Below are 22,050 nucleotides of genomic sequence, written 5' to 3'. Positions count from 1 at the left end.
AGTCACATTGTGAGCTCTCTACTTGCGCTGGAGAGCAGTTACTCACTTATGCAGTTCTGCTGAAGCCAATGGAGCTTCACGTGACACCCATGAGTGGTCCTCAAGGATCTTAATCTGGCCCTGAAAGCTTCTAGGTTAAGGACATATAAGTAAAGCAGCTATCATAGATTCTGAAGTGCCTTGAGGCTCTCTGCAGTATACACCTGGATGTAAGTGCTTTTCTAGGTAACGGTGTTACAGAGCTGATGCTTGCTAGACACTACAGTGGTACTATGGATACAAGACTTGATGCTGGGGCTACTGTGATGTGCTGTTGTACAAAGCCATGTGGCGCTCTTGCCGTGTACATTCCTTTTGACGGCTTCTCTTTTTCTTGCCTTTTCTTTTTGCTGCTGACATTAATTCTTCTCTACCCGAAGCAGCTTAGTGGGAAAGGTATGCTGTAACTGGTTTATAACTGCTCATAATGATCTGGCAACTCTGTACGAATAACAACAGGGAGCCACTTAACTGGTGATTTATTTAAGTAAGCGACATGGTTGAAAGGTAGTCCCAAATGTACAAGGTTAGCTAGTCACCTAATTGGACATAAATTTTCACATCTATTTCACAAGAGACAGATTTGTTATGAAATATCAAATTTGAATTTATAAGCAAGCTTCTAAACTGATTTATAAGTAAAGTTAATATAATCTGTTTTGGGACATCTTGCATTCCACATTCAATAGCTTTTAGCACACAGTTCACTTGAAGAATACAAGTTACGCTTGGCATTTGTAAAGCTCATCAAATATTAATTTAAGGTTTTATTTATTTACAGATGGAGTAACAGACCTCATTTTGGTACATTAATATAAACTTAGTGTTTTTAAAAATGAAGATTGGTAACGTTTCTTTGGCTGTAGTCTTTTATCAGTTTTTCAAGCTGCTGCTTTTTTGGTCAAGGCTCTGACTGCGCCTTCTTACACAAGACCCATTATACGGGCCACCCACCATCTGCAAGGCATAATTATTCGGCAGGCAGTACGGCATCCTTGGTAGTTATAAGGCCAAGGGTAAAAGCCCATGAGAGGTTCACAAATTCTCTGGCACTGTGTGTAACTTCGTCTACATTCACTACAGCATATGCCTTGATGGTCCAGCATTGGGTCAAAAGCCATTCCTTCACCTTCAAATTGCTGAAATACAAAATAAAAACATGGTCTCTCAAGTACATTACACAGAAACAAAAATGTCCCACATTTGTGTTACCCATCAGTCTGGGCTTGATTTGCCATTGCTTTGCTCCACTTCTACTCTAGAATTGCCGAAGTAAATATATAGGTCACAATGTAAATGTCTCGGCCGGGTGGAGCCGACCGAGGGAAACGCTGGTTAGTTAAGCAAACGTCAGGCGGGCTGGTGGATGGAGAGGCGAGACAGCGTATTGGTTTTATAAAGAAAGCTTTACTTACACTGCTGATGGTCACAGTGCAGGGAGGAAACTTGCTTGAGTTGCAGACAAACAAACACAAGTGAGATCTCTTCCGAACCAAACTGAAATGAGTCATCGATATACGACTCCACGAGCGCTTTTCTTTATTTTACTTCCCCAATTTTTTTGAGAGCGTTAAGGTCGTGAAAAGTTTAAAAGCAGTAAACTCCAAGGTAAAGACATTAGTGATGGCAGAGAGAGATGAGGTTATCCAACCCCATCCAGCTCAGGATGCAGGACTATTTCCCCCCCATAACACTTTGAAATGCTTTGTTGAGTCTTGTCTTAACCGAGTCTTAAGTGGTTGCAATTATATCACCTTCCCTGAGAAGACCATTTCACAACCTGTGCTTTGTAGGATTTTTTTGATACTCGGAATCCATTTACCTTGTTTTTCAACCACTCTTGTTCTCCATTGTGTGGTGAATTCTGGAGAACTGGCTCTACTGCACTCTCTTACCAGGAAGCAAGAATTTACAGCATTGAGAGAGGCAGAGAATAGCAACAGACTCCAAGGCTATCCTAGCCTTTCAGAGCCTTCCATTTCCTCCTGGGAGAAAGTAGAAGGCTTAGCTCTTTGCATTCAATCCATTATTTCCCTCTGGTGCCTCTTTGGTGATAAAGAACAAGATCAAATCTAAGAATTATGTCTAACTCTTGCTTGCATTTTCACCCATTAGTCTCAAAGCCCCTTACCAAAGAGAGGAGCCAACATGTCCTCCATTTAGAGATTGACAAGCCAAGGTACTAAAAGACAAACTAATCTTGTCCCAGGTCTTACACAGGTCGGTGCAGAGCTGCAAGCAGAACCCAGGTCTCCTGAGACCTGATCTACTGCTCTGTGTTATACCAAATTGCTCCTTAAAAGGAAGGAGGGAATAGCAGAAAGGGTTTGCTTAAGGCCAGGGCTAAACAGGTCTCATAAATCAAAGACCTGCTTTCCCAGTGCTTACAGAAAATTGAGAGCATCTTTCAGTACCTTCTGTACAAAATGAGCTGATTGGCAGTAAGGAGTCCCCAGGGAAGCCTACACCAATTGTACTGCTGTTGCTCTTCAGAAAGCTCCTTGGTTTGCCTCAAAGACCCCTTGCACCTTCTAACTGGGTTATAATCACTTCTGGCTGGCCCTACTGGGGATTTAATTCTGGTGTTGACTTTGGGTCCGGTAATTAACTGAATTCATAAGAAATGGAATCAATTGAGTTCTAGGTGATTTGTTTTAAGTCTAATTAAGAGGTGTCATCTGAGTAGAACACTGTCATGGTGCAATGATTTCCTGCTGCTACTTAAATGTCGAGACAAAGTTGAATCTTATTTTCTAAAGCAGGAGATGTTGATCTTGTGACAATGCCCTATTAAAGTGACTTTATTCCTGCTGCACCAAATGATAGATATAAATTGTCTGATGTAGGTACAGGAGGGTAGAAACTGCTCCTGAGATTATTAATAGTTCTGCTGCAGTGGGGCAGGCTTAGAGCAATGGGGTGTGTTAACATTTTCATTCTGTAAATCGCATCATGTCAGAGACATGGGGAGAACAAGACCATGGCATAGCCCTGTCATCTCTCTGACTTCTTTTCCTGCTTTGTTTCCTCGTAAACCCAGCTTGAATGCAGTAGCTCAGAGGCCAGACAGATGTGGCTTGGTCCTTATCATAAAGTCAGTGTTATGGGTAGAGGCAAGGGTTCTTGTGGGTGACATCTTTTATTGGACCCACTGCATGGTTGGGATAAATTTAGACAAGCTTTTAGGTACACTTCTGCAGGTTTCTGGGGGAGAAGCAGGTACAGAAGAGCTAAACAGCAAGTGGAACAAGGGCTGAAACTGATATGGTTCGTGGATTTCAAGTACAACAAAGATAACTGATCCCTTGTTGATAAAAGGAAAAGAATAAAAACAGATTCACCATCCAGCAGAACGTAGACACGTTGCAAGGTTGGGTTCCTTACCTTCTCCCTCCCACTGTGAATGAGGTTTTCAAAGTAATCAGGACCATACAGAGCCACAGCAAGCAGTTATGTGGGACCCCTGAGGTGCTACAGCTGTTTGCAGCTGGTTTTATTTCAAAGGGTGCTGCTTTTCTGACCAGCTGCTGTGCTCCAGTTCAGTAGAGATGTGGTGGCCTTTGAAGTAAAAGCCACAACAAAGAGCTCAGTGGCTTGCCTTTAATTTGACAACCTGCTGTGCGCCACCTGGATAGGAATGATCCAGTTCTGCTATAATTACTCACCATACCATGGAGTTTAAGGAGAGGGAGGAACCTGCCATTTTACATGGCTGCACAGCTGTATGAAACTATTTTGAGAAGTATATGCACAAAGAAATATAAACCCAGTACATGTTAAATACCTGCAGAAGTCAAATGACTTCAAAGGGGATTCTAGTGCAGATGTATACTTACATAATACGGATTATCTGGATTAAGTATTTGATCAGATTCGTGGCTACTGGGCTCAGTGTCATTAGACTGGCGGTCAGGCTCTTGAACTGGCTGCCTGGTGGGTGGCCTGGTGCTTGTTTCTTTTGTAGTGGCTTCAATTTGGTTTATGTCAAAATTTGCTTGACGTATTTTTCTCTCAATTTCTCTCTTCTCCCTTTGGTTATCTGCAGAAGGAGTCACTGATTTAAATGTGTTTTTGCACTAGTTCAAGGAAAACATGTTGGATTGTCCATTCACAAAAACAGGATTGTAGCATGTAACTGCAAAGATAAGTAGGCTCCAGATGGGAGCTATGTACAGACTGTGCAATTCCATATGTGTGTCAAGATCTTTTTCCCCCTTTTTTTCCACATAAAAAAAAGGGTAGACTTGGGAAGGGCATTGGACCCACTGAGCTGCTGGCCAGTCACATTCACAGAAATGAATGTTGGAAGAAAGCAGAGCTAGAAGGCAGCTTGGGATGTCATAAGTCCAGCTGCCTGCTCAAGGCAGGATCATCCCTATCCAAACCATCCCAGACAAGTGTTTGTTCAACATGTTCTTAAAAATGTCCAAGGATGAAGATTTCACAGTCTCTGTAGGTACCCTATACCAATGCTAAACCACATTCTTCCAGAAGTCCAGCCTACATAGTCAGCTCTCAAGCAGAGCAACTGCAACTTTTTGTAATTTCCAAAGCATGGATTTGTGATAGAAAAAGAAATGGCTGGAAGGAGGGCTTGTGAGAGCTGAACAAGTAGCCTAGGTGATCTCTGACAGTACTTTTTATGATTAATGCTCATGTGCAAGGCACTGGAAATGTTGGAAAATGTTAATTGAGCAAGTTTTGTTTTGTTGGTCATGTAAAAAACATACCAGCAAGTTGCACCCCCTAGATGCTCTAATAGCACTCACTCTTTTATCTTTCTACTAAATATTTAATATTAAACTCTGAGAGCATCAAGGAAGAGGCAGCCCCTCTTGTCCTCTGCCACCAGCCCTCTGCAGGAAACCCTTCCAGTCATCCTTCATAGTCCTTTTTTCTCCTCTGGACCAAATAGGTACAGTACTTTCTTTCCTCCCTCATCTCCCTGCCCAGTGCCTGAACACCACTCTTTACCTCCCTCCTGGGCACCAGTGTCACATTCTCTGCCCAACTCCTCCTAATCTGCTTGCTGTGGCCTCACAATGGTGCTGGTTTGCTGCCTTTGGCAATTTTATATGGCCTCTTCTCTCTACCCTCTTCCATATTCTAAGAAATTAGATGGCCTAAAGGTGAACTTAACTTCATATACATTCTTTGGTACAGCTTTTCTGGAGGGAGGGGAAGAATAGGCCAGAGAGTTTCACCTGGGGAGTCTGGTGTTTCCCATCACGGGTCTCAGCACTAGGCTGCAGAGACTTTGGGAGGCAGACTGGAGAAAAGGGACACTAGATCCATGACAATACAGATCTCACAGCTATAGGCCCTGGTGGTTTACATTTATTGGAAGGGAGGAAAAAAGGGGTTGGTGCACTCTTTAGTAAAAAAAAAAATTATAATAATAATACCTTGAGGGTATGTTGGTCGAAGCCAGAAAATAGGAAGATCCCCACACAGCTCTAGAATCTTGGAGCTCAGGAAACTTTTGTCCTTTACAGGCTGGTCTGCAGCTACCCAGATAAGGGAATTTTCATCAAATTTAACTGGCATGATTTCATCTTCCTGTAAGTAGAGAGTATAAAGCCTCTCATCAGGTGTCCTGTATATGTTACCTGTGCATCTTTGTGTCAATAGCCAGGCACCAAACACAGCTTCAGCTGTGACTGACGCCAGATATGCTTCTGAAGATTGTTCTGCCTTGCAAATTACTTGCACAAAGTGGAGCCTTAATCAAATGGACATCAATGGAAAAAACTCCTGGAGTGAACCACTGAGGCAAATGGCAAAGCTAGCCTCCACATTAACGGGGCTAGGGTTTTGTGCCCACTCTCTTTAACAGGGCTCATATTTGGGCCAGAGGATCAGCTTCTTAGCTGACGTAAACTGGTGTAGATCCACTGACTTGAGTGGAACTGAGCTGATTTAAACTAAGAACAGTTCAAAATGTTTATGGGTTGTTTGCTTTTGTTCATTTTAGGATATTGCTGTAACAGACATAGCCACTCTCCTGAAAGTTAGTGAAGGTTCTGGTTTGGATACAGATACCACTTCCAATTTAAAGTTAATATGATGGGTCCGATAAAAGGTCTTGTTTAGTAGATGGAATTCAGTTGACCAAGAGCCTGAAGTATAAGTTAAGAGCTTTCATTCTGAAGTATGCCCTGCAGGATTTCAGTTTGTAGCTTCAGACTAATAAGACTGATTCTCTAAACTTTTTTGTTCAAAGTTTTATTTTACAAACAAAATGTAGCTATTTATTAACAGCAGTGAAACTTCTTTAAAAAGCCTCTTGTGCATCATGAAAACCAGTATGATTTCAAGGTTAAACTTCTGAATTGCCTCTGTATGTCACTAAGATTTGGTAGATAATCCACTAGGATCAATTAATTTTGCCAAGTTGTTCCCTTAATATATTTACTGACTTTTATAGTAGGTCTCGAGTAATCTAAATTTGCTATCCAGTTTCTATAGCAAGAGCAGCATGTTGTTTATATTTTCCCATTTGAGTTTTTCCCAACATCCCTACAATAAAACCAAAAAACCTCCAAACTTAACTGGAGCTAGATAAGAAAAATAATCCAGTTGTTGATCTCCAAAGAAATTTTCCCCAACCCTGTGAGTAAATGGACATCTGATATCTATACATTTATTTTAATGAACCAGTTTATGCTCAATATAGGTCATAATTAGATATGTATTGGAACAAAAGATTTATATATATATGTATATATAGAGATGCCAAAAAATGACTAATGCAACAACTGAGGTCACATTTATAATCAGGTAAGTCAGGCAATGAAGAATTCTCAATGTTTCAACTGTAGCATCAAGTTGGCAAATCATCTAGTCTCTGATGTATGCATTTCAGGGCAATATATAGTAAGTAGCATGGTAAAAAAAAATTGCATGCAAAAATCAGGACAGCAAACACTTCTGCAAGCCTGAAGGAACATATGTTTTACCAGTAGAGGTATAACATTGCATGATGGCAATTTACTTCTATTTTCAATAGAAAGAAAGACATTGCCTTTACTTAATAATGTTAAACAATCCAATTAGGCATGGGAGACCACAATTCCTTAAAATAATGAAAGGGGGTTGATCCAACCCCCAGTGAATTCAATGGAAAGTCTGACATTTCCTTCAGAAGGATTTAGTTCTGACCTTTGGTGCTCTCCCTGTTAGTTTTAGAGAGCTGGTTGCTCCCTCTCATTAAGTAAATGCATATTAATTACAGCAGCACAGAGTACAGCAAATTGTCATTCAGACTACCTTCACTGCACAACTTCTGGGGTTTTCTTGTTTGTTTTTTTTAACACCATAATTTTCTCCCATCCTGGTGTCAAAGCACAGGGAGAGGAAGTGGGAGATGATTTTGACATTTACAACCTCCCTTAGGCAAATCATTCTGAGAGCCTCAGCAGTTCTTTTTCTACCTACCCAGCTTTTTATTCCTACCAGTGGAATAAAAGGTGCAGCCTCTTAGGTTGGGCAGAGAGGATATATATTGTGGTGTCACAAAGCAGAGAATAGGTTTATTATGCTGTGTTAAAAATCTTGGCAGATGCTGCTGAACTAGCCAAATGAGATTTTGTCAATCACACAGAATTTTTTTTCTTTTAAAAGTTATTTCTTTCTCCCATCTTAAAGCTAATGCACTAGTAGGAGGCAATCAGGGCTCTATCCATGCCGTGTTCAAACCACAGCTGCTTCTACTGTAGACATGCTTGTAGCTCTGGGGCTGGGGAATCAGCATACAGTAATAGGACCTGGTGGGGAACAGGCACAGAAGTAATCCTGAGCTAGTCGGTATTCCATTTTGTGCAAAGTGTTTCTGTGCCAAGCAGTCTCCAAGGAGAGATTCTGGGGGCGGGCAGGTAGGTTCTGGCCTCACTGGCAGCGCAGCTTTTAAGCTTCTGGAGCAGTGCCCAATGCAAGGTGGTTGGGTCACTTTATGGAGTGCTGAGGCACAAGAGAACCGTGGCCTTGTGGGGATTCCCCATATCTGTAAAACCTGAGTCCAGAATCTGAGGAACTTCATTCTTTTCCTTCAAAGGTGATCTGTGTGACGAAAGCCTCAGACTTTCCAGCCCCCCACCTGGGATTGATTTGATTTGATTTATGGTGCACTCACACAAAGTCCTATAGTTACTATAACTGGACAAGGTTTATTCTTGCTGGGACTGGAAATGCAAATTTCACATTCCCAAAGAGAAGAAAACCATGGCTTTCTATTGCGGTAGGGTGGCTTATTCTCTGTTGGAAGCTCCGTAAGAGCTGATGTTGCTATCAGTCAATTATTTTCTGCTTTTACTTTCATCTCTCCAGCCAGTTTTGGCTACTTTGTCTGGTTGTTGTCCAACCCCTGACAAGGCAGAGGTTGTAGGTACTTTGTGTTACTGAAGTTCTGCTGCCTTTCCTTATTGGGGCCCTCTGCCACAGTGAAGAGTCTGGAATGACACGGAGCCAGGGAAGTCAGTGGAACAATGTGAGCAAAGTGCTCAGGGTCTGGTCCCTGGGAAGCTCAATTTTGAAACGCCTACAAAAAAAGGGTTTTTGCAAACATGAGGTGCAGACATCCCTGTTTGAGAACTATGGTCACAGCATTTCAGCCCAAAATCTGTAGTCCTTCAGAACAAAACAATACCTTAAAATCAATGCCCTAGAATCAAATCTGGTTTGGGAAACACATTTTTAAACTACCAGGTCTAAGGTCAGTGCAGTTTTTCTTTTGCTTTGGACTTTGTTTTCTCCCAATGCAGCAAGAAGATTCCTTTTTATGCCCTTTCTTAAAGGTCTTGATTAGCAGGATCCCTCCCTCTGGTCCAGAGTCTAGACACAACTCTCCTAAAAGCTCATCCAAACCTCTCTCTGGATTGGTTAGAGCAACTAATTCTTCCTTATCAGTTTTTCTCAGAGGTATTTTCTCTTCCCTTCCAGGGCACTTGCTGACCAACCAAATCATTGTATTTAAATGTCCCTTAAAAGTCTTATGGGTTTGTTAAGTATGTTAAAAGATTGCTCCCTACCAGCTCAAAGGAGAGGCTCTCTTTTGTCATGGTATCCACTTCAGGAACACGAGCTTTAGCTTGTGCTTTAATGTAGCATTTCTCTCCTCCAGCAAAACGGATTCCAGTTATGCCCTACAAAACAGATATTTCATGGTTACCTACATTGTGTCATCCAATTGCTTACAACAAGACCACAGAGAAACTATGTCCAAGCCAAGTGTAAGCAACTTGCTGCATTTTGTGCAATTTCTGTTGAAGCAGACCCACCGCACAGAGAACAAAGGCAGAATTCCAGTGTTTGTTATAATATGTGTTTTTATAATTCTAAACAAATGACACACACAATTCCTACATTTCTAACATCTTGGAATTCGAGACTGCTTGGAAAAAAGGTGCGGACTATATGTTTTATGCATAGGCTAGTCTTTCTTGAGTCTTTTCCTCAATTCCCCATGAGTCTGGTTTTCCCCACACAATAGGTAGAACAAAAAACCTGATAAATCTCCCTGTCCTTATAATCTTAGCATTTTTTTACCCTCTCCCCCCGCCATCTGACATTTTGCTCTATTTTGTTTCATACAGAGGAAGCAAAGGAAAGGATCTCCACAACAATTATGTGATCCGTGAAAACTGCTCTGCTTGGCTATTGGGCAGAAAGAGATGTGCAGTGTCAATAAGGCTACTTTGGAACGGGCCATTCATGTTTTTGAGATACCTCACCAAGGAGGCAAACCATTTTGCAAAAATGCCATTAGTTATGGTCAACGCATTTCTTAAAACACAGATTTTCTTGCCCTTAGCAACTTGTGTGAGCTACTCATCCCAGTGTCACAGATCTGCTTAGCTTACAGCCCTAGAGTAGCAAATGAACAAGCAAATTCACTTGTATGCCAGCTTTTCTAAGGGTTACCAATGGGTTTCCTCTGCCACTAACATAAGTGCTTCTGTCTTTCCTCAATATTCTTTTCAGCTTATGTTTCAACTCTTTGGGACTCAAAACTTAAGTTGGCCCTTTTGCTTTCCTGGACCCTGACCCCAGCACTCAGTAAGTGAAAGCAGAGATCATTTACCTCAGTCAGTTAGCCTTGGGAGCCAATTTCTGCCCCACATACTCATCCCTAGACACCCAACCAATTGTAATTGTTCCTGGGTCTCTGTTGAGTGTTTGGCTGCATTTACCCAGCAGCTAATAGCTGTCATGAGGGGCCAGGGCTAGAAGAATTCATTGAATCTCCACTGAGATAGCATTTCTGTACAGATGTGGAATAGTGAAGGCACATGACTAGAGGCTCACCACCAGCATTATAGTTCAGCTGTCAGTAAGGCTGATGCTATGATCCCAGACTATACTGCCAACAACTGCAGACCGTTTGGGGATCCGAGGTTTTCCCAAACCTGCATAACTATTCCCATGCATGCACAGAAGGCAGGAAGCCACTTCCTCTTCTGTTCCTGGACTTAGCAAGTGGGGAAGGGCAAGGCCAGCAGAACCCACATAACTTCCCTCACCAGCTTTCTCTGCCTGGTTTTGTTTAAATGTTGCATTTCTTTGGCTTAAAGCTTAACCTTGCTTCCTCTGAAGTTCATGGGAATTTTTCCACTGACTTCAATGAGGCTCCTTAGGATATGTTTTCAGGGAACAATTCAATGCTGTATAGAAATGCGTCAAGCAGCTCAGATACTGGAAGCAATATAGTCACAAAGTACAGTGTTTCCCCTCAGCTAATTGGCTCTACAGAGAAGCTGGGAATATTGGCTTGGGGTGCAGTGTTGCACTAATTCTGCCAGCATATGCATGGAGTTCAGTGGTAGAGAATGTCTGATTTGAAAAACCTGAATGACTGTACTTACAATCTGGAAATCATGCACTTCTACAGCCTCTTCACTTCCACTTCCAGTTTTAAAGGTCTCTAGGTTGTTTCCAGTATCTATTTCCATTGATCCTTCTTGTACTTTTCCATTAATACTCATAGTATAATGGACATTATAAACCTGAAATGGAATAAAGACTATTACCATTCTTGTTTTGTTTTTTTTGTATCTTCTTGTCTTTCACTTTTAGACCAAGTCATATGCCAATCTGACTGTCATATCCCCCTTCAGTTCCTGGTTTTTATTCATACTTACTGTCGTGCCAAAGTCAAAATCCCACTAATACCCCAGAGAATGGTATTCACAGGTAAGCACTGTTTTTACTGATATTTTGACATCAGCAAAACTAAAATGAAGAATAATTTGGTTCCTAGGTTAAGTGTGATTTAGGCCCCTGGCACATGGTCATTTAAAGGCACCATGGGATCTTATCCTCAGTTCCAAAAATCACACCTTCTGCCATGTCACGCATGCATGGCTGGAGGCATGATAGTTTGGATCTGGGATCAGATCCCAATCGAACCCATTCTATCTGCCAGTTTAGGGAAGCCTGGGATTGCGGTATAAATGTTCAGTGTAATGGGGGCCTAAGGAGCTTTTCTAAATCAGTCGTGTGGGGGAGAATAAACAGTTGTCCCCAATTCCCTGACACATTATATTGTTCAATAAGCTGGTTAACTGCACAATAAATGTAGACATGTAACATGCAAAAAGTAATTATCACATGATAAAAATGGCCAACCAGCCATAAATATATTGCTTGAAAAATGTTGAACATTTTGCAGCTATTTTCTACCAAACTTTAAATTGAATGTGTGGCATGTTACCCTTTGGGTGCTAGGTTTTGCTGGGTTCTCCAACATCCCAAGGTGACTGCTGCCTCCCCAACCTCAGCCTCAGCTAGTTGTCAGCATCATTGTGGGAATAAGGTTCAGCAATGGGGACAGCTCTGGTCTTGATGCTGAAAGTGGCCAGCTGGGGCAACAAGCTGCAAGGTTCCTGAGTAAGCTGAGATGGGCTCCCTGCCCTGGGAACCTGACAAACCCCAAGTCCAGCAGCCTTTCCAAGTCTCTTTAAAATGCCAGGTTGTGGGGAGCTGGGCTGAACATGCCATATTTAGATGTCTGGGGGCGTGGGGATCCTGGGATGGTGGCAGGGGGGCCCCAAGAGGCTCCCAAGAGTGTCAGGATCCTGAGACTTCTAAAAACCATGTATTAAGCTGGGTCATCCCAGAACCATCCTAGCTGACTGTCAGACCTGGCCAGGGATATCTTGAGGTCCCGAACTGGCCCTGGAACTATCCAGGGCCGGGTACAACAATCAGCTGCCCTCAGACAGCTAAGGGTCTCAAACTGGTCCTGGGACTGTCCATAGCTGGGTCTGACAACCAGCTAACTGTTGAACCCAGCCATAGACATCTCAGGGTCTTGAACCTACCCCAGGTCTATCAGTGGCTGCACCTGACAATCAAGTGAACCAGCCTGACAGTCCCACATATGGAACCTGATCAGGGCTGGGGGCAGCTCTGGGTTCAGGAACCACCCCTGCCAGATCTTCAGGATCAGGCTGAGAGCAGCTCCATAATGGTACAACTGGGATCAGATGAATTTTATGTCCCATCCCAAACATCACACCTCCTGCCATGTGTGTGTGGCATGAGAGGGGACACAGTGTTTGGCAAGGGGCATAAAATTCCTTCAATCCTGATCATGCCATTGTTTTAACATCTGTGAGGGGCCCAAAAACTAACTTCAATTTACTCTAATCATCAGTATGGCCACCTGGGGTTCCCATTTGGGGGAAGAAGTTGTTTGATGGTGGTAAGTACCTGAAAAAGAGGTTTCCAGAATGTAGAAGCCTGAGTATGTTTTCTTTCAGGAGTGTAAGCTCAACTCAATGGTCCTGTAAATTTTTTTTACTTTCAAAATACTTGCTTTTATTTTTGCAGTGATGGAAGCTTCTCTATGGGTGCATTCACAAGTGCAATTAATGTGCAGAAAGCTTACTGCACAGTTAACTTACTGCACTGTGCAGTAAGCTTTCCCTGGGAGCACTCTACATGTGCGCCTGTCAGGAGCAAATTTACTCCCTGTGGGATCTGTTCAGGGCAAGACTACTCCTGCCCTGTCCTGCCATACTCTTGTATAACCAGAGGAAACTCTAGGCTACCCCAAGTGCCAGCTGTGGACTGGCTGGGCTCTGGGCAGGGGGAGCAGGGAGAACTGTCCCACCCCCAGGGCAGCTGCTTCCCACCCCACTCCCCTACCTTAGGCAGCTGCCTGATGCCCCCACCCCTGCTCCGAGACTGGAGCAGGGGCTGGGTTATTGCCCCCTGCCCCAGCATCAGGCAGCTGCCAGGCCCCAGCTCTGAAAATGGAACCAGGGCTGGGACGCTGTCCCCTGCCTCTGCAGTAGGCAGCTGCTGGGGCTGGCTCTGATCTCAGAGTGAGGGTTGGGCAGCAGGCAGCTGCCTGGGGGAGGGAACAGTTCTCCCACCTCCTGCGTCCTGGGCTGATGTTCCCGGTCAGCTCTGTAACTGTGCATTAGCCGAGTAGGTAGTAAATCTACTACCTGTATTCACAAGTAGTAGACAACAGCTCATTAGCTTATTTTAATGCACAGTAGTTGCTGCATAGTTACACAGTGACGCTTTACTGTGCAATACCAAATGTCCTGTTGGTTATAGGAGTCTGCTGAAGACAGAAGCAGCAAGGGGCATGATCTTGCTTTTGATGGAACCTGCCCACCCCACCACAGCCAGAGGATGAGCTGCTGCCGGGCCAGGCAGCCCCTGAGCTGTGGGGGGCCCAGTCCTACCTTCTGTGGTAATGGTGAGCCCTGGGGCCAGCAGGGCAGACTATCAGCGGGCCATGTGCCACCTGAGCTCCCAGGGTCCTGACCCAACTTCCCTGGAACCTGCCAGTATGCTGCCTCCCCGTGCGGCAGAGTGCTGGCGCAGCGTCCAGGCAGCACCGCTTGCAGGGGACGGTGTATAGATCAAGATGGAAATTTAAGGGTAAATATTTTGGCTTCAAACTTTGACTTGCATACTGTGAAATACGGTATATATACCCCACATTAAAAAAATTCTTTCTGCTCAGAAAAATCCTTGAATTTTTAAAAATCTTAATCTGAAGATGATATAAACCCTTGTACATATGTATACATAACATGTTGAAGCCTGTAGATGAAGAATGAAAATGTTGGTCCTTATATTTTTTTAAAGCAAATTTACTTATTAATTGAATACAGTGTTGCATAGCTAACTGTCAAAGGATGGTCTGTGGTAAGGATCCAGATGACGTGGCATGTTAAATAGATGCATTTCTTTTACCACCTTTCTGTTCCGATAGCTGGAATTTGCCAACGATGGGATTCTTCTGGGAAAGGGTAAAGATAGGGTAACAAACTGATAATTTATAAGCAAAAATAAAGGTGGCGTTTTCACATTGATATATTCCCCTTTCCTAACTAGAATCAGCTTCTCTTATGTGACTCCAAATGGACAGGCGACAAAAACATTTTGGACCTACATGAAAAATACCAACCTAACTTAAAGATTTCTTGGCAAGTTACCAAGAGAAATGTTCAGTGGAACTGTGCACCTAATTAAATTCAGGCAATTGATTTCAAATTGACTCAATCTGAAAATCGCTAATTCCAAAATGAAAATATTTACGTTCATAATTCTTTAATTAGTCAATCTTGACCTTCCTTATTTAAACCAGCTTGATAAAACTTTACTGAAAGTCCTTCCTTACTGGACTGAAACTATTTTTCCAGATTAAAAAAGGAGAGTTTATTGCTATAACTGATCTCTACTACACCCTTTAGTTCAATTAGTCCCTTGTTCTCTTTAGCCCAGTATTCCCTGCTTCAAGAGCTGATGCTCCAGTATAAGTTTTATATCCCAAACAGTGCAGAACATTTGCTAGGTGGGAGCTGGCAGAAAGTGAGGGAGGAGGGTTGGAGTTTGTGGAGCCTAATCACATTATTTGTCTCGGCGATTCTCAACCAGGGCCCCTTGAGATCCTTCCAAGGGTCCCGCAGGGGGCCATGTGATGTTGGCTCTGCAAGGTTGGCTTTGCAAGCATGATTCACAAGATGAACCCAAATAGAAATCCACAGTATCAAAATCATTCAGACCTGTTGTGACCATTTAGATCTTTCAGTTTTTTGCATCAGAAAAACCACTCTACTTTCCTGTCCTCAAAATACCCCAGTTAAGACTTTGCATTTTCTGAGAACTGAGTTAAATCCAACAAGGTTGAGGGCTGCTCTAGGCATACTTTCTGGAGCCTGCGAGAACTGAGATGCGGGGTGTAGTCACACATTCATTGGACATATTAGTTGGGATGTATTACCAAACTGCTTAGCTCTGGGTCTGCTTCTGCTTTAGGGGCACTTGGCTAGTGTTAAATCGAACATCTGAGCTAGAAAGACAGGCAGGTTTAACATCAAAACAGGAGCAGGGCAGTCCTTCATACAGGCAGCTTGAATGGCAGTTCCCTCAAATGAGCCCCAGTTATCATAGCGGGGAAGCAGTGCCCGTGAAGCACGGAGATAATCAGAGGGGCTTAAAAAGAGATGAGCAGGTTTAATATGGAGCAGGTTGGTCCAGGATTTGACTTGCATAAAAAAAGGAAGAGGGATGGGGGGCCACACATGAGGCTTAGCCCGGACTGCTCTGAGGCGGCGCGTTAATGTGGACACCTCGCGGGTACGCTGTGCGGGACAACGCGCTTGCCACGCTACAGCAGCGGTTCCCAAGTGGGCGCCGTGGATAAAACTTCAAATGAAGACAAAGTAAAGGGAAGCTGCGGATCTAACGCAATTTTAAGTAATGGATGAGATGATCGGATTGATCTCAGTTTTAACCTTTACTATCCAGATTGGCGCCCGCTGCTTTTCTTTTTAAGTTGGGACGTGCCCTTGGGCGCGCACACGCTGGGACGCCCCGGCGCAGGATCCCAGCCTACCAGGCGATGTCCTGGGGACCCCCAGGGGATCCCGGGCTACAAGGCTTTGCCCGGGGGATCCCAGACGAAACACGCTTCGCCTGCGGGCGGGGGGTGCAGGTCCGCGGGATGCCGGGCGAGAGGCTCCGTCGCGTCGCGGGGGTGGGTGCCGGGGCAGGCCGCCGCCGGCCGGGCTCTCCCCGCCGCCCCTCCCGCCCCGCCGGCCCCGGCCCCGCTCACGTGCTGGTCGCTGCCCTGCCAGAAGTAGAAGGCGCCGATGGCGCCGACGAGCAGAAGCAGCGCCCCGCCGCCCAGCACCGCCGCGCCCGTGCGCAGCAGCCGGCCCGGCCTCGCCACCGCCGCGTAGGCGGGCGGCAGCCCCCGCTCCGCCTCGGCCGGGCCCGCCAGCGCCAGGGGCACCTTCTCCGCGCCCGCGCCCTCGCCCATGGCTGCAGCCGCCTCTGCCCCTCGCCCCCGCGCCGCGCGGCCACCGCCACGGGGCTGGCCCGGCCCCGCCCCGCCCCGCCCCGCCTCTGCCCCCGGCCGCGCCCCGCTCCCGCCTTCCCCCGCTCCCCGCCGCCACGCCAGCGGCTGCCTCTGGGTCGCGGGGCAGCCCGAGCGCCTCCCTCAGCCTCTAGGCGCCCCCTTACACTCACGTCCCCCCTTACACTCAAGTCTCCCTCCTTAGCTTCCAGGCGCCCCCTCAAACATTTCCTTATCCAAAACCCTTTGGGCCCCGTCAAAATAAAGGGAAACACGTGAACTGTATCACGACCGTAGAAGAATATTCAAAACACCGCTGCATAAAATACTGCCGCAAATGCCCGGGGTCTAAAATAATTCTGAAAGCCAAACAGGCGTCAGCTATATCTGATGCCTTGTGGGAGTGTGTGCGGCGGCCCAGGCTAACCCAAGGAACATGTGAGGAAGTTTTCCTTTGAGACTTCTTTGCTCAACCCTCAAGGCACCCCACCTTAGAGTCAAGGCAGCCCCTGGTTAGTCGAGGCACTCTAAGGGCAGTCCTTCTGTTACCAGGCTTAACGTTGGATTTGAGGGAGCGGCACTGAATTCATAAATGCGGGAGCAAGGCTGGCCCCTTCTCTGAAGAGAGCGTTTATTGAGCACAGCAATTTGCAATTTCAAGTACGTGAGAAAGAACAACGGGAAAACTTTTTCTACTCTGCGATAGCACAAAGTAAGCACACAACCCAGGCGCAACAGAAACTTTGCCTCGGTCTTAACATAGTCCTGAAGACAGAGTCTGTAGCCAGGTGATCAGAAGTTCCTCTGGGTCAGGTCTTCCTAGCTGGAGAGGATGGTGCCACAGGCCTCATCTTTGCCTGGGTTTTTATAGGGATCTGCGCCCCCCTTCTCTCCCTTGGGTCTTTCATCTATCCCATGTCTCTCACAACTCTCACACATTCAGCATCCGTGTTGTCTCTTGCCTTTTCTCAGGTATTCCAGTCTCACTCCTTACAGATTCTACTTTGACATGCAAATGTAGGGCTCCTATAGGTGTGCAGGGAGCCTGCTCCAATGTGCAGGAAATCCAGCATGTTGGAGCAGAATTGATTGATCCAGCCTGCTGGAGCATGGACATTGTCGCACTCCAGCAGCTTTCCACTTCACATGTATCAATGTCCCCCAGTGAAAACATGGGAGCGCAGCACTTTGAACTAAAACACATTCGATGAGCTTTAGTTCAAAGCGCCCCACCATCATTTTTCAGCGTGGGGACACTGATACATGTGAGGTGCAGGCACTTTTAATTAGCATGGCGCACTAATTAAAGCACCCAGTGCCACTTCCCAGAACACGTGTAAAAATGCCTATAGTCCCCTGCCTTCTTCCCTTCCAAAGCTACCTCAGGTCCCGCACTTAACATCTGTCACATAGCTTCAGCCCACACTTGTGATGACTATGCCTGGTCTTTGCCAACAGTTGGCAGAGGCACCTCTGTTAGACTCAAGGGGCGCGTCCAGATGTGTGTAGAGATTTGGTTTGTCCCTGGGGAATGCCCATGCCACGCATGCTTTGGTATGTGGCAAGTTGCCCCAGGAGCAGTAGGGGAGGCTGGGGCCAGCACTGTATTGGCCCCAGCAGCCTTACCCGGGGTCCTGGTGGCTTCCTGGGGCTGCAGCCATGGTGATCCCACCAGGCAGAGCCTGGCTAGGAGACACATCACAGCTTCTAGCAGCCTGGCTCTGCTTTTTAGCAGCATATGCTGCCCAAGCATGCAAACCTCCCCTAACCTCCTCCCCCCCACAACAAAAAACCCACAAAACACACACACAAAACAGAGCAGCACACACTTGGGCAGTGCGGAGAACACTGTGTGATATGTGGCATTGCAAACATGTTTGCAGCGTCACATACCGCATGACCGCGCTCGTCTGGATGCCCACGAGGCATCCATTGGCAGACTCCAGGTGGCCCTTTTACACTCAAGGCGCCCCTCAGAAAATGCCAGCCCTTGGCTTTCACTTGTTTCATAACAAAGGAAAAGTAACAGAGTGATTCTTCTCTGGCAAAGACAGCAGAAAGCCCACAGCAGCTCAGAGTGGTTCTGATTCCAGGGATTCCTGTTCGAAGTCTCTGGGTCTGTCTCGTCAATTGCATGTAGGTCTTTGCACACTTGACAATGCCAATATTGTGGGGCACCATTAAAAGAGTATTGCAGCTCCTGTGACATCCTGGTGGAGGATCCCTAACTTTGGATGTTCTTGGTTCTGTTGGTGCTTTGTGACTGCAGGGTGCCAGAAGGGCTGAAGGGGACAATTATTAGGGTTTTGGAGATAAAACTGCTTGAGATCATAGGGCACTAGATTTCAGGGCACAGGGAGTCACTTCCTGGTCTCCATGCCTATGTAAGAAATGAGGATGAGTAAGGAGCACATTGGTCTGGGCTGGCTTTGGTTGTGGTGCATGCCACTGCCCCAGGAGGAGATAACTTCAGCAAGCTGGGGTTTGGATGAAGTGTGATGGTGTGAAGGAAGGAGAAGCGAGGATTCTGAATATATTCAGAATATCACTTCAGAGGTTCGGCCCAATCCCCGGCTGATGTAAGTCAATGTAGCTCCATTGAGTTCTTTGGAGCTGTGCAGTTTAGATCAGTGGTACTCCACCTTTTGGACCCATGGTGCCTTGGACCCCACACCCCAGGATCAGGCCCTGGGGGTCCTGTGCTGCCTTTGTCCCCAAGACTCCATGCTGCCTCTGTTGGAATCGGGACCCATACACTGCTGCCCTGCCACACATGCTGAGATCAGGCTCCGTGCTGCCCTATATGCCCAATCTAGCATGTAGGGCTATGGCCCACAAGAATATGCATAAGTTCATGAGGAGCCCCATGGGCCAGATGACAGTGCTGGGGACCAGATCTGGTCTGCGATCACCCCTGCTATAGACCAAATGCATATATGACCCATCACTGGGTTCTGTCATTAGACTTATTGCCAAGCAAATAATCAGCACTGAGAAACTGGGGTGCTCGTAATACTTTTATTTCTTTGCAAAAAAGGAAACCTGTTTAGGAACCAGGTCACATGTGGTTTTTCCCAAGCTCCAAACAGGTCTGGAAAATGCTCTCTTTTAAGCCTTGATCATCCTGGGTGGGAACTTTTTTCAGTACTGATAAATGAGATAGAAGGAAACTGGCTTGACTTTTAAGTCACAAATTGAGTTTTCAGGATGGACAGTAGCAAGTGCAGCACAAGGCTCTGCTAAAGTGGAAGGATAGTGGCAGACCAGAGCTCAGGGGTGGGGGTGGGGGATGGACAGGAACAGGACACCTCACTCTCCCATCCCCCGTCTCCACCTCTCACAACCTGCATATTTCCTGTAGCAACTCCGGCAGCTGGGAGGACGGAGAAGCAGTGGCAGTACATGATGTGGGAGCCAGGGGTTTGCTGCTGTGAGGGTGGAGATGTCACCTCCTTTTTTGCTGCCAAAATGAGTGTTTAAACAGTTGCTCAGCGCGCATCTGGGCCAAAAAAAGAAGGTGGTATTTCTCCCTGCAGCCATGAACATCTGGTCACTGCTCCTGCACCATGCTCTCCCAGGGCACATTACTGGCTAGTTATGCCTTTGCAGATGGACAGTAAATACCTTTTACCTGTAAACAAAGCAAATTTGTTCAAGAGTTGTGGGGATATAACGAAGATGAAACTACATATTTTCAGAACACAGACTCATTTTACATGCTTTTTTTTTACAGGGATTATCTTTGTATGTATGAATGGGTATATTTTAACTGACAACTAGCTAGTTAAAGGCCACTTAAATAATTTCTGCTATGTTACATCAGAACAAATCAACAGTGCATTTATAAAGCCTAATATTAAAATTTAGCATAATCATAAAAATAGAGTGGAAGAGCAAGCCAAGCAAGACCTGGCACAGACTCAGATGCTGCAGAGTAGGGGGCTGTATCATTCAGGTTTTAAAAATAAACATGTTAATACTGCTATAAAGTCACCAAAACTAAAAATGGCAAAGTGAATTAAACCCAAAAGCTGCATCATTACATCAACTGAACACCATGACTTATTATTTGTATAGTCAATGCTTGGCTGCACCAACAGGTGGTATGAGCATTAATTCCCTGGGAAACCTCTTGCCCCCGCCATGATTTCAGATGCTCTTTATAACTACAAGTTGCTAAGGAGCAATGTAGCACGAGGACACCAACATGTTGATACTAACAGGTATTAAGTATACCAGTGAGGGACAGCTGTTTTGGCAGGTGTGCCATAAAGTACAGTAGTCCTAAACCCCACCCCTAAGTGCCACTCTCATCACTGTCCTCTACCCAATCTGCTGTTCTGCTTTCTCTTCCCTGCCCTGTGCTCCCAGCCTGATCTGATGCTCTGCTTTCTACCTTATTTGCTGCTGAGCTTACTGACCTGTCCTCAGCCTGCTGTGTACAATGAGCAGAGGCTGTCTGTCACTTGTGGCATCTGTGCCGTAAGTTGCCTGCCCCTTCCAAGAGGCTGCAGATGAAATTGATGCTCTGGTGCGCTAGTCACTGTACAGTCACATTTCCTGCTTCACTGGATTTGTAGTGTTTGGGGTAAAGACAGAGAAATCATGGGGGAAAACAAGTTTGATTATCTCTATTTTACACCTGGGGAACTGAGACACAGATACAATAAATGTTTTGCCTAAGGTCACACAGGAAACCTGTGGCAGAGTTGGAAGTTGCAACTACATCTCTGACTACCCCTCTACTCCTGTCTGGTGTCATAGAGCCTCTGTGCCCTGGCCAGGAGTTCCACTGTAAACAAGGCCCATCTGCTCATCCCTTCTCCATGCATTTCAAATCCTGGAAATAAGGTGATAGTTGCCTTAGAGTAAACCTGCATCTACACCCACGGACCCAAGAAATGTCACTGGGACAAAGAGACTGAGAGCAGCACTGTGCATATGCCCAGGACTGTTCTAAGGCAGGTGCACAGCCTCATTTTTTGGAGCTGACATGTGAAGCAGGAGTAAGTGGGTAGGACATACTTCAGGTGTGGCCTAGAGGCAGTGCAGACATACCCTTATTTACCAGCCTCTTTCAACTCAATATTTTACCTTCAGTAATTTGCTCCTGAACATTGCAGTATTGCCTTAATTATTTCCTTGGAGAAGTTGTTTTTATGCAGTTGCTCATGTTGTTCAGCTCACACCTCTTATATCTAATCTGTCTAATCAAAGCAATTTCTTCCCAATATGCAAGACAGAAACGCTTAAGCTCAGGGGTGCTACACTGCTACATTGCCCTCTGTGTTTGGATGCATTTGTTGAACCTAGAAAAAGAAACCGTATTGACTGGTTTAATATTAGGATTTTTAAACAAGCAAGTCTGCAACCAGGTCAAAGTTCCCTCACAGCATCAGATACTGAACATATTGGGAAGAACCAGGTTAAAAAGAGTTTGGAAATGGGAAGCTGGCTGAGGGCTTCTTAGGAGCTGCATCTTGGGTCCTCGTGCCTCTTTTGTTTTGTTTTGCTTTTGAATAAACCCCACTCTGCCCCATCCATATGTAACCTGAGTGCACTCAAGTACTGTGCTCCCCTTTCCAGATAGAAGGGATGGGTGGCAGGCAAGAGTGCCATGAGAGTGATCTGCAATATGCAGGCCAGATCCCTCTACCCCCTATAGAGTCAGGCCAGGACAAGAGATACTT

At 45.5% G+C, this 22,050-nt stretch overlaps 1 protein-coding gene across 1 annotated transcript; it reads right to left on the bottom strand.

Moving 5' to 3' along the window:
* Positions 1–501: 501 nt before the first annotated feature.
* CNMD (chondromodulin) lies at positions 502–16,339 on the bottom strand. The gene is made up of 6 exons (XM_019500429.2): positions 16,118–16,339; positions 10,899–11,039; positions 9,066–9,179; positions 5,445–5,598; positions 3,876–4,078; positions 502–1,178 (listed from the first exon to the last, which is right to left on the bottom strand). Exons 1-6 carry the CDS (start codon positions 16,322–16,324, stop codon positions 963–965), a joined length of 1,035 nt encoding a protein of 344 aa, XP_019355974.2. The 5' UTR covers positions 16,325–16,339; the 3' UTR covers positions 502–962.
* Between the last annotated feature and the right edge of the window lie 5,711 nt (positions 16,340–22,050).

The sequence above is a fragment of the Alligator mississippiensis genome, chromosome 1 (genome assembly GCF_030867095.1).
Source record: "Alligator mississippiensis isolate rAllMis1 chromosome 1, rAllMis1, whole genome shotgun sequence".
Classification (NCBI taxonomy): Eukaryota; Metazoa; Chordata; order Crocodylia; family Alligatoridae; genus Alligator; species Alligator mississippiensis.
The sequence above is the reverse complement of the archived record's forward strand: the minus strand, read 5'-3'. Positions and strand labels throughout refer to the sequence as shown.

What these genes read in the sequence shown, in the direction of transcription:
- CNMD (XM_019500429.2), bottom strand. Translation starts at nt 16,324, where the DNA reads ATGGGCGAGGGCGCGGGCGCGGAGAAGGTGCCCCTGGCGCTGGCGGGC. An exon ending in GGCAGGGCAGCGACCAGCAC is followed by an intron (nt 11,040 to 16,117) that starts GTGAGCGGGGCC and finishes ATTCCATTTCAG; the next exon opens with GTTTATAATGTCCATTATAC. An exon ending in AAGTGCATGATTTCCAGATT is followed by an intron (nt 9,180 to 10,898) that starts GTAAGTACAGTC and finishes TCTGTTTTGTAG; the next exon opens with GGCATAACTGGAATCCGTTT.